Consider the following 12,176-nt stretch of genomic DNA (forward strand, 5'->3'; position numbering starts at 1 on the left):
CAAGGAAGTCCCACCTCACAGACAGCCCTGCCTCCCGTAACTCACTTATTAATTATTGTACTTGTGAGCACTGAGGGCTGCTGTGAGTCTTAAGGGCCAGCTTGTTCGCTGTGGCAGTGAAGTGCAAGGCAAAACTGACCACTTTTACCCACCTGACAGGTCCCATGGCTGGCTGCATGAAAAGGCATTTACTCCTCTGCAGCTACTGAGGGAGAAGCAGAGTGTCCCCCTTTCTGAGAGAGCTTGGAGGGCAGACATCCAAAAGGACCAGGCAAGGGTGGTGGGTATCTTTAGTAACACAGAGGGAGTGAAGCAAAACGTGGCAAGCCCTGGTGGGATCAGGCACAGGCTGGATGCTGGGAAAGCCCACGGCCATCACACCCCAGGCACTACTTCAAAGCCAAAAAAGTTTTGGCACCCTGAGGCACAGTCTCAGCTCTTAAGTACATGTGCATTACAAGTTCTTCTCCTTATCTCCTGCAAAAAAATGTTGGCATTGATAAATACAATAGATTGCTCTCTGGAAGTGCCAGAAAATGGGTGAATCCTCTGTTTTCTCCTCTTATGCACCGTTTATTTATAGCTAACAAAAGCTAGATGAAGCAGAGGGGTAAAGCTCCAGCTCTCAGTAAGTCAGTTTTCTCCATTGGACAGGAGATGTGCATTGTAGAAGAACCTCTAGAGGAATTCACATCAAGACACAGTCTGGAGTGGAAGTTTTTATTCCTGGATCACAGGTTGGTGACAAGAAAAGCCTTGCTGGTTGTGTTTGGTGCTTTTCTACTACTATTTCACAAGTACAATTCTCTCAAGTAGTGTTCCATTTCACTTCTAAATGTCATGAACAGGAGGTTAGCCACCAAAATTCCTACAAAAGTTGATGCTTACTATTTTACATTTACATTTACTTTTGCTTTTATTTTTAATGGGCTTTTAAAACAAAAGGACTCTGTTTCTTCAGCTGAATTTGTGATTAGCTTGTTCTTGCTTCCTTTAAAATTATCAGCAGACCAAAGTATGTCACATGGCAAAATGATCTAATTATTATACAGCTGCAGAAATCCTTCTTTCCAAATCCAGTCATAGATTGCATGTGTGCAATTCCCACTGAGTTATGGAGGGAAAGTCTATGCTGGCCTGAGGCATCTGTGCTGGCAAAGGTACAAAGCAAGTGCCTCAGCATGCCACAGATGAGCTCTCCAGGCACCCAGAGGAAAGCAGCACAGATGATTTCCCCTCCTATCCCCCCAGTCCCAGCAGATGATCGCTTCCAAATGCTTCCCCACACATTTTCCCCTGTGCAAGGGCTGCCGGAGCCATTGTAAAGCCCCTGACCAAGCAGCAGCCAGGGAATGGCTCCCTCACAGCAGGTTCCTTTGTAAAGGTCCCTGAGAAGCTGAACTGCTTTCCACAATCACATTTTCCCTGAAGAAGGGATGTTGTCATAGTCTTGTCCTGGTGGGATGGTGCATGCCGGTATTGCTGTGCTAAGCTCGGTATCCCAGGCTCAAGGTGGGGGAAAGTCAGGATCCAGTCCCCTGAGGTGAACAACTGTACTCTGATAAGTGAAAGTAGATCTGGGCTGTTTCCTTCTCCGCATCAACATGCAGAAGTGCTTGTTCTATGTTTTATGGCCTCGTGTTGTGCCCGACCACAGAGCACCGCCCATTATCGGATACTTGCCTTTTGAAGTGCTGGGTACTTCTGGCTACGACTATTACCACATAGATGACCTCGAGCTGCTAGCAAGGTGCCATGAACACTGTAAGTATCACGTGGCCCAGGTTCCTGCGAAGTCACTGGGACACCTCTTTTCAGTGAAATGTTGTTTGGAAGGGGAGGTTCGACTCTTGCCTCAGCCTGTATATCTTGGCAGAGCTAAGACTGGCCCAATAGCAGACTGGGGGCACTGCAGCTGACTGGCATCTGGGGCAGACCTATCAAGCTCTGAAAAATACAGTTTTAACCTCCGTATCCCCAAAAGTAGTCAGTGAGGCTCACTGAATGGATAAAATATGCCAGATTTGACCCCTGTTGTATTAGTAAAGAATATGCAGGAATAGTTCAAGCAATTCTTGTGGATTATTTCCCCTAATGTTGTTCACTGTGTATGTGGGATTAGCTGTGATTATTTAAATACAGTCTATTAGGATTTAATTGAAAAACTCTTTCACTAAGTAAAGAAAATAAGGCAATGCTTTTCAAATATTTGCTTACAGAACTGGCTGTAACATCTCAGCTTACCACCTCTGCCTGTCTTAAAAGTATCCTGTCAACATTAGTTTTTATATGTTGACCTTGAAATATAGAAAGGGTAAATATGTGGATGTTTGGGAACCCCTTGAAATCACTGGGGAAAAAATGAAGAGATTAATTTGGTTGGTGAATCTTCAAAACTTTCAGTACATCCTGGTTTACTGTAGTTTGAATTCTTGTCAGTCTGGGAATTTTCTTTCAAATTATTTTTGTCTTTGCACGGTGTTATCTCCTATTCTTACCTCATTCTAAATCCATCTGCACACAATACTCATCTTTTCAAGCATTTTTATCCTGTACTTTTCTGCTCTAGAACTTAAGATGATCACTCTTAGAAAATAATCCCAGGTGTCTAATTAAGCAGTATGTGATCAGCACATAAAGCAGGGTAAGATCTATGTTTGAACTGTAGCAGACACTAATTCATTAGTGTCCAAACTTAAGGTTAATTGTACTGTGTAGGAATGGACCATTCAAAGTGTCAGAAGAAGATACCTACTAATCATTAAGATTTTCGTTCTGTCAGAAGGCTGAGAGGAGCACTTACTCAAAATTGGTGCTTATACTCCTGTCTACCTATGACAGATATTTTTGTCACTTTTTTTCACATTTCATGTCATTTTCATGTTGGAAATTGTGCTACAAGCTGTTTGTATTTTCTGCTGGCAGTGATGCAGTTTGGCAAGGGGAAGTCGTGCTGCTATCGGTTTCTGACCAAAGGACAGCAGTGGATCTGGCTCCAGACCCATTACTACATCACCTACCACCAGTGGAACTCCAAGCCAGAGTTCATTGTGTGCACACACATGGTGGTAAGGTATGGAAAATTATATCAACCGGCCAGGACATAAAGGACAGTAAGATAAGAGCATCCTCATGTCTGCCAGCATTTTCTTTTAAAAATATAACATCATTTACATAACAAAAAATTAAAGGAAATACGGTAATTATAGAAAAATTATCAGACTGAACCTTAGTTTATGTTAAGCTTGATTTTTTTTTGGTTTAGGGGCAGATGAACTATGGCATTTTTCCATTTTGCGCAAAAACAGAGAATAGACAGATCCCTTAAAATTCACTTCTTCTAATCCCTGTGTTGCTTTAAAAGAGATATGTAGAAGCTTTCCAATGAAGTCATAAAGTGGTTGTGGCATGTGAACTTGAACTTTATATATACTTCTTTAATATGCATCTTGACTTCAAGAAGATAAGAACAGACCCAAACCTGAAAATTAAAATACTCTCAAATTCAGCAGCATTTGACTTAAGTCATTTTTCATCTGTTCATTTAACCTGTAAAATGTACAGTTATTTGTTCCTCCACACTCTTAAAGAACATTTTAAGAAATATAGCAGTTCCATGTTGATACATAAAATTATGATTTCCATTCAGTTATGCAGATGTTCGGGTGGAGAGGAGACAGGAGATGGGCTTGGAAGAAGTGTCCTCAGAGGTTGTGTCCTCAGCACTAAAGGTACAATGAGAAAAGCTTTTTTCATGAATTTATGTAGTAATCACGACTTGTTCCTATGTTAACATCACTGAAGACTCCAGCATTGTCTTTCTCCAATGTTGATGGATTCTCTCAACTTCAGAATTCATTGCTCACTTGAATAATTTTGACATAGATTAGGCGATTTTATGAAAGGATAAACCTGGAGATCAGTAACAGCCACAAATTAAGTGGAACATGGGCAGGGGCAGTGTGAGATATCTCCACTTTTCCTTGCCAAGGTACTAGTTAAAGATTCATTTGGACACGTTCTGGCAATCAGCCCTCTTGGCTACATCTCAGTGATCTCCTGAGGAAAGACAGCAAAGCTCCTCCTCAGTGCACGGCTGAGGCTACAGTTGCTGTCACATCCGGCTGAACACAAAAGAAAGATTCAGAAAAACATTTGAAGGCACAAAATTACTCTGGCAGTAGCTTACTATTTATTTCTAACTCAGTGATAGTTGTTTGTAAAATGCATTCATTTGATGCTGTTTGGATGGGGCATTGATGCCTGTGTCCAGGTCTGCTGCTGGCCTACCTGAGATTAGTTCTGCTCAAGTCATTTTAAGTCTGCCAAAGAGCTGGTGTGCAAACCAGTGTTTCAGCTTTGACAGATGCAATAGCTATTCTTCTTTTCTGGTTTGTTTTAGGACAGTGGCACCAGCTTGGATCCTGAACAGCACTTTAATGCACTTGATATTGGTGCCTCAATCCTCAGCGCTAGTCGGACACCCTCAGTGTCATCCAGGAGCTCGCCAAAATCCTCCCACACACCCAAGTCAGACCCAGCATGTGAGTGGCATTCCTGGGTTATGGAATTATTTTTAATTTAGCCAAGTTAAAGAATGTGTGCTTATATACCACAGCTGCTAATTCAACAGTAAATTATGAGGTATCGATGATATGCATTGACAGTGAAGTGCAAAAGCTGAAATGGTAATGTACAGGATGGAAGGTTCTTGCACAACCGCCTAAATGCTGGAAGATGAGCAATGGGATTAGATGTGAAATATGCTGTTTCAATCTGTTACAAAAATGAGGATTTTGTCTTTACATTTGAGGGCACCCTTATGAGACTTCTCTAGACTTACATGAGTAATAACAGCCTGTGGATGATTCTCCTCTAGCCAAGATTTAGGATGCTCCAGTGTTGACTTGAGAATACTCTTTCTGCTTCCCGGTCTGGAAAAAAAGCCAATGAGCTAACCTAAATTTACAGTTACTCAGCCCATATAAAAGGGAGTTCCAGCTGGTTTAGAACAGTTCATGGGTCCTTTTGCACTGCTCTTTGGAGCACAGAACCATAATCTGTCTCATTTACTTCTATCTTTGCCCAGACCCTCCTTATCAGTTTAATTTTACTGCCATTGAAGTCAACAAGAACAGCCTTGATTCCCACTGGAATTTAGCCAGGCCATTACAATTTCTACCCAGGTCTTGTCATATTACCCACTTCAGATGAGGTTGATTTCCAGTGTGTAAGATCTCACCGGTACTTTTCTTGCAGCTACACCAACAAAGCTGATTACAGAGTCTAACACTCCCGTGCCAAGAACACCAAGCACACAACAGGATTTATCCGTGCATAGACTCAGCCAACCTACTGCTCTTCAGGTAACTTGACCAGGAATCATGGAAACAGGCAGAGGGTGTAACAGCATGTGCCACATACGCAGCTTAGCAATTAAAAACAACTTACACAGAAGCCATGGCATTAGAAGAAACCTAAAATTTAAAGGAGCCAAACTTATAAAGTTTTGGTTTGTTTTGTTTTTAACCTAGGTTTCTTTGCCTTCTCAGCTTCCATGTGAGCTTCTCCCACAGCAGTTGCTGCCTCAAGCAACTCTGCAAAATCAGCCCGCACCTCTGGCACAGGTTAGTTGGGGATTTGGAAGTGGAATAGGTCACTTGCTTATCTCCTGATATTTGCTCGTTTTGGGGCTTTTAGGTTACCTCTCTAGTAACTAAAATCCCCAAATCCAAATTCTCAAGCACTTAAAATATTGTGGGAAAGTAATCTGAATTGTACACTTGTATGTTTAAACATATAACTGCATGCAGGTGTTCAGAAGCCCAGGTGCATGTAGGTTCAGGTGTGCACACATATCTATTCCATGGGAGGACAAAAAACAGATGGAAAAATAGTTTTCAACTTTGCTTTTACAGAACCAGGTCCCATCAAGATCAAATTCACAATGAGAATTAAAACCAAAAACTAACAGAGACACCCAGTCCTGCTAAAAACACCCATTTGGCTGTGCTGATGCAGAACTAACCAGTAAAGGACATGCAAATTCAACAACACCCATTTTGTGAGTGTGCCAGTAATGGTGAGGATCCCACTCAAGACAAATTTCAGATTCCTCCAGTATATTAACCCATACCTCAAAAGTGGGTGATGGCCCAAAAAGTCCCCTCAGGGTTATATTTGTAGTGGATTTTGAAGAAGGCAATTTGAGTACCATGTCCCCAGCACATTGTTTTTCTCCTGTGGTCCTGCCCTGATGATACACCCCAGCATCCTCTGATTTTAGGAATGACAGAGTATTGCTGGACCTAGACTGCTTCTATCATTGATACCCTGTACTCACAAGATCCCAGAGTTTATTCCTGTAGCACATAAAACATACAAAGTCCCGAGGATCCTGGCTTTAAAATAACAAATTCTCATTTATCTTCCATGTTTAATATTCTTTTCATGACTCCACGCCAGTACACAGCGAAGAAACAGCATATCAATTATCTGCTCTGAGCATTCATTTTCTTTTACAGATACTTCTCTCCGTTATTCATTAATGCACTTTCAAACATCAATTAGTTTATGTATTATAAGCCTGCCTGTGTTTTGTTTGACTTTTTTCTACCTCCCTTTCTTCTCCATCAAAGCTCTTTGTGAAGAGAAGCTTTCCAGTTGTTTACCAAGAGCCTTGCTGCCTTGTCCTTTCCCAGTAAAAGGCTCTTACTGGCACACCAGCTCCATTTCTTTTCTTACAAATTAGAGTGCCATCCAGTCACTGGTTTAGCCTCTTTGGGTCATCTAAATCTTGGTGAAAGGAAGAGGGCTGACTCGAGCCTGTCTACACAAGCAGCCCTCTGGCAGCAGTCACAGCAGTGCTCCTGGCAAAGCTCAAGATGAAGCTTGACCTGGAGCAGGGACATAACATCAGGACATTGCAGCTCAGGCTGCTGATGTTCACACTCCATAGCAAAACTCCTGCAGAGAGTACCAAATCGCCACACACTTGGGTGATTTTCAGAAACTATTACAAATATTATGATACTACTCTGTACTTCCCACTTTAAAATAATTAACATGTCAGCCTACAGCAATATAATTAATTATTTAAAAGACAAAGGTGCCTGCAGCACTCAGTAAGTGAGGGAGGAAACCCAGGTACATGTGCATCCCACCAGGGACATTTCCTTGGCTTCCTAGCTGACCATTTCCCAGCAGTTTAGTGGCAGAACACAAGCTCATAATTTGTAGTAATAGTGTGGCCAGGTGTCCCACTGCCAGCTTGCAAGGAGGAGATGCACAGGTTTCTCCCTGCTGCCTTTCTGCCACTTCCCCTTAGTTAAAGGTGACCGATGGCAGGAGCTGGAAGGCCCTGGGTGTCCTTGTGGCTAACATTTGGCTGCAGGGTGGCAGCAGCAGGGAAAAACATCGTAAGTGGCCACAACTGCGTCTGCAGCGAGCAGCTAGCTGCTGCCTCAGGCACCATCTGCTTGAACTTTGAGTAGCTTTATTTCCAGCAAAGGCTGTGATGGCTTTGTCTCCACTGAAATGTGGTTTTAGCTTCTGCCTTGCTTGTGTGAATGAACAGACAGCACAGTGTCACCCTAGATGTCACCTGAATCTAAATGGTTTACTTTAAACCAAATGCTCCCGATTAGAATATTTGTTTGTTTGCCTCCCTCATTGTCATGAATTAAAATCCCCTACAACACAGGGGATGTTGATGACTGAATAATAATTAACACTAATAATCCATTTGAGATTGAGCAGGTGTTATTCAGATGACAGAAAGAAAGAACAAGTTGTTCGGTGAGCTGCAAAACTAATGAAACCCAGTTTCCCAGGGGCTGTGCCTTGCAGGGCTGGTGCATGGAGCCAGCCTTTCCCACAGGAGGAAGGGACAAGTGGATCCTTCTCTCCTTTGCTCAGCTAAAGCTTTCATGAAGTTACAGCAATCTGGTATTTTTGACACTCTCACAACTCTGTTGCATGTCTCCAGCAAGAAACATGGCTCATCTCCTGGGCCAGAAGGATTGAAAGAAAATTGGAAGGTAGGCAGAAAATAAAAGTTTTAAAGGAAACTGAGCTAAGAAATAGATAGGGTCTCTTTTCTTTACCCCGCTACCTATTGTCATGAAAGCTGTAGGAACAGAATGTCTTGAGACATCCATCTTTATGTTCATCACATTTGAAATGAGGAACCATCCTAACAGACAGAGGGCTATAGGTCCCCTTCCCTGGCTGCAGCCCCTCAGCACCTAGAGAGAGGGAGTAACTGTGACACCCTGGGGTAGCACTTGATGGAGAAAAACACCTTTCCTTGGGCATGGTCCAGCTGGTGTCTTTCAGATGCCCATGGTAGAGGAGAGGAATCACAGCATTGAAGTGCCAGTCCCTCTCCCTAGGCTGTACAGCCTTCTTGGACAGTCAGCAGCACTAGTGCATCGAGCCCCTCCCTTCCAGAACATCTGCTGACATGATCCCAAATGCATCACTTTATTTTACATTTTTTTTTAAGAAACCAGACTAAAATTACTGCTGTGGGTTTTGCTTGTTTGTTTTGGGGTTTTTTTGCCTGCATTAACAAACCTCGATTAAACTGGTGCAATTATAGAGTTCTCACAGGTTTAGTCTCCCATGTTTGACTGTATCTAGAAAGATGTCACTTTTTTGTGTATTACATGCACTTCTCTAAGGATTCTGTGGGTATCTGTAAATACCTAAGTGAGATGAAGAGCAACTTCATCTGATGCCAATGGCAGAGCTAAAGCTGGGCAGTGTTTTCTGTGGAACATTTTGAGTTAAACTCTTTTAATTTATTATACAATTAGAGATTTCTTCCTTAATTAGTAGAGCGGTTAATGATCTTGAGATAAATACTCTGTGGTGCAGGTCAATTGCTGTTAGTGTCTCATTGTACAAAAACAATAGAGGCTCTGTAAGCACAGGGGTCATGGCTAGAGTTATCAACAATTTGGGGGTTAGAGTGGAAAAAGGAAAAAACAAAAGAGAAAGTTCCTTGTCTTCATCTGTAACAGCTTTCACTCCAGTATACCAGCTAATTGTTGATGTTAAGTGTATTAATACAAAAAGTATGTGAAAAACAGAACAAAAAGACAATACAAGATTAATATTCTAAATATAAGAACCTACACAAAAAAATTAAGGAATAATAATTTAAAATCAACAGCAATATATTCTTGTGTGCAACTTTACAAAGCAAATTTAAATTTAAAACTAAGGCCTGGAAATGGATTTTGGTGGGTTTTTTAAGTATAAAATGATTTTGAAATCACCATGATAAAATTCCTTACATTGATCAATTGAAGAAAATCAGGTTCCTTTCTCAAAGGGTCTTCAAGGAATTTGCATGTTAATCAAAAGTCTGCCATCACCAAGCCAGGCAGTTAAAATGAAGCTTTTTGCTAAAACTGTTTTTAATTCCTTTCTAATAAGGATCTTTTTGAAAACTAAGAGCAGTCCTCAGTAAAAGAGTTCATGTAGAGATAATTAGATTACAAGACATGTCTTTTTAAAAAATCCTTCTATACAGACCCAAGTTAAAGCAGGAATTAGCTGCATCTCATCTATGAGCCATTGCTCATAGAATCATTTCACTCCTAAAATCAGGATACCTGGGACTCTTCAGAACCAAAAGGCTGGGCTACAACAAGCAGCACTGGGTTCCCTTTTGAGTCACTCGTTCTTATTCCCAAACATCTGAGGTTTCTGCTCGACCATTCCTCAGGTTAATTCTTTATACGTGGACAAGAAAGAAAGAGATCCTGCTCTGGCTTCTCCTCTGTAACACCAATTCGAAGTAACAGAAACTTCCCTTTAGAAGATTTGACATCATTTTCCTGCTCTGGGAGAGGAGCGGGTTGCAGATGATGACACTGCTGTTCCGAGGCACAAGCACCATGAGTCACAGCACTGGCCTTGTCACATCCTGATGGACAGCACGATCTGCAAGTGCTCTGGCAGCAAAGTGGGCTCTGAGGGCCTCTGCCACCAGCAACTGCAGGTGCCACCTCAGCAGCCCTCCTTGCCCCTAAGCAGGGTTGGCTGTGAGACTCCCCTCCACCAGGCCACCAGTCTGTGAAGTGACCTCCCAGGCTGTGCGGGAAAGCCACCCTCTGCCTGGTAAATGGAAATAAACCCTCTAAAGTTCTCACTCTTACTCTGACAAAGGCCATTTACTTGGAGATGCCAGCTTTGCTAGAGGGAATGTAAAAGTACTTTCACATACTTAACTGGTTTAAGGTGAACTAGTTAGCTGATACAAATTTGTTCTGTCACATTTAGATTTCTCTAAGTAGCCAAAAATTTCATCTAAGTAAGCGTATAGTGCTGCTAGCACAAGAGCACTCCTTAATTCCTGTCTCATTACCTTTTTTTCCCCTACTAAAAAGCCAGAAACTATGTAAGCCAGTGTACCATGGAGCTGGAAGGTTCCAGCAGCACACATCAGCTCATCCACTAGCACGGGGCCACTGGAACAACTACAGGGACAGGGCAGCATTTTCAAGTCACAGCAATTTTTTTTTTTTTTTTGCCTGTACACTCACAGCACTACATGTTTTCAGAAAGATCTTGGATGCCTTGATTACATAAAAACTTAAAAGATTTTTTGAAGGTTTTTGTTCTTTTTTTCAAAGACTGTTTTTCACTTTTGGAATATGAGCTTATGCAAAGCAATTATTCCAAAGCCTATTAAGGTAATAATTAACCTTGGTGAACTTTGAATCATACCTGAAAACACCAAATACTAGTGATTTATTGCTATTAGTCCTCTCCACAATTCTTGAATGATTTCACTTTGTGCCAGTATTGCTGCTATTGGAGGTTGCACCTGCTTCTTGACCTTGATTAATGATCTCCATTTTTTACTATTATTTAGAGCAGCTTTTCTTCCATTGAGTTGAGCTATTCATTTTACATCACATATAAAAATAACGTAATGAGTATTTCTTGTAGCTTAAGTACTACTCAGCTGTACAAATCTAGAAAATGTTTATTGTGGTCTGTTGTGTGATGCCATAGTAAGTCATCAGCAGAACAAAGCATTGCAGAACTGCTATTCCTTTGCAGAAAAAGGAAAGCATTAGTAAAACACATCTGGATTGTACTGTTAGGCCACACTAAGGGCTCCAAACTACAAGATAATGAAAATAATGCACTCCTTTGCAATCCAATTAAGATGCTCTTGATATTTTAAATACTCTCTGAGAGCATACTCTCAAAAACAGTCCTTACAACAGAACATGGTCAGTTGTAAGCAGATCATTCTGGCTGAGGTAATTTAATATATGTGCGTAACACTGAAAATTGACAAGATCTATCTCTGCCTAGATATTAGTATATTACATTTTTATTCTTTGGCTGTGTTTTACAATCAAGAAACCACTAACTCCTTACAGAACAACATTCTACTGAGGCCTGTTTGTATTATAATGACTGCCTTTTTTCATTTTTTGACCCTCTTTCCCCCCCCCCAGTTCTCAGCACAATTCAGCATGTTCCAGACCATCAAGGACCAGCTGGAGCAGCGGACACGGATCTTGCAGGCCAACATCCGGTGGCAGCAGGAGGAGCTCCAGAAGATACAGGAGCAGCTCTGCCTGGTCCAAGACTCCAGTGTACAGGTGCATTACTGCTGGAAGGGGCAGAGTCAAGCATCCTCTCTCATGTGGCTATTGATAGGCTTGGCAACTTAAAATTGCTCCAGAGTCCAGGATATCTGGACAAGTGGAAACCAGCTTATCTGAATGAGGATGTTGCCTCCTAAAAGCCTCTTAAGTAACCTATGTCAAGAAAGATTTAAGAGCTCTCTGGAAGAAAAGGAAGGAATACCTCAGCCTTAGGAGAAGGAGAATAATTTGGGTCATTTACAATAGTATTTTATTAACTTTATCTACCGAATCTTCAGACTGAGCAGCTGTAGTAGAAAAATTTTGAAGTTCAGACTTCCTTGTCACATTAAAACCCCCAAACTTCTGCAGTGTTCATTTGTTCACACTTCGGAGGTATCTGAATTTGTTCTTCACCGGACAGGCTTAAGCCTTTAGGGCAAAGCTGCTTTAGGTGAGCAGGCTGAACCTGCTCTTCTTCTGCCTTTGACACCTCCTACACAGAGGTAGAATTCTCTAGTACAGTATGTGCTTTGTAGCCCTTATGTTTACCAAACC

At 41.7% G+C, this 12,176-nt stretch overlaps 1 protein-coding gene across 2 annotated transcripts in view; it reads left to right on the forward strand.

Annotated features, from left to right (window-relative positions):
- Nucleotides 1-12,176, forward strand: part of NPAS2 (neuronal PAS domain protein 2) — a 105,749-nt gene that overhangs the window by 80,896 nt on the left and 12,677 nt on the right. Inside the window, exons 9-16 of one of the 2 annotated variants that reach the window (XM_032100367.1) lie at nt 655-737; nt 1,658-1,764; nt 2,926-3,073; nt 3,650-3,731; nt 4,403-4,544; nt 5,260-5,366; nt 5,553-5,627; nt 11,487-11,633. In XM_032100367.1, the coding sequence (XP_031956258.1) occupies nt 655-737; nt 1,658-1,764; nt 2,926-3,073; nt 3,650-3,731; nt 4,403-4,544; nt 5,260-5,366; nt 5,553-5,627; nt 11,487-11,633 (891 nt within the window). Of the gene's footprint in view, nt 1-654; nt 738-1,657; nt 1,765-2,925; nt 3,074-3,649; nt 3,732-4,402; nt 4,545-5,259; nt 5,367-5,534; nt 5,628-11,486; nt 11,634-12,176 lie in introns of both variants that reach the window. The other variant, XM_032100366.1, reaches the window with a different exon arrangement.

Source organism: Corvus moneduloides, chromosome 2, assembly GCF_009650955.1.
Source record: "Corvus moneduloides isolate bCorMon1 chromosome 2, bCorMon1.pri, whole genome shotgun sequence".
Classification (NCBI taxonomy): Eukaryota; Metazoa; Chordata; class Aves; order Passeriformes; family Corvidae; genus Corvus; species Corvus moneduloides.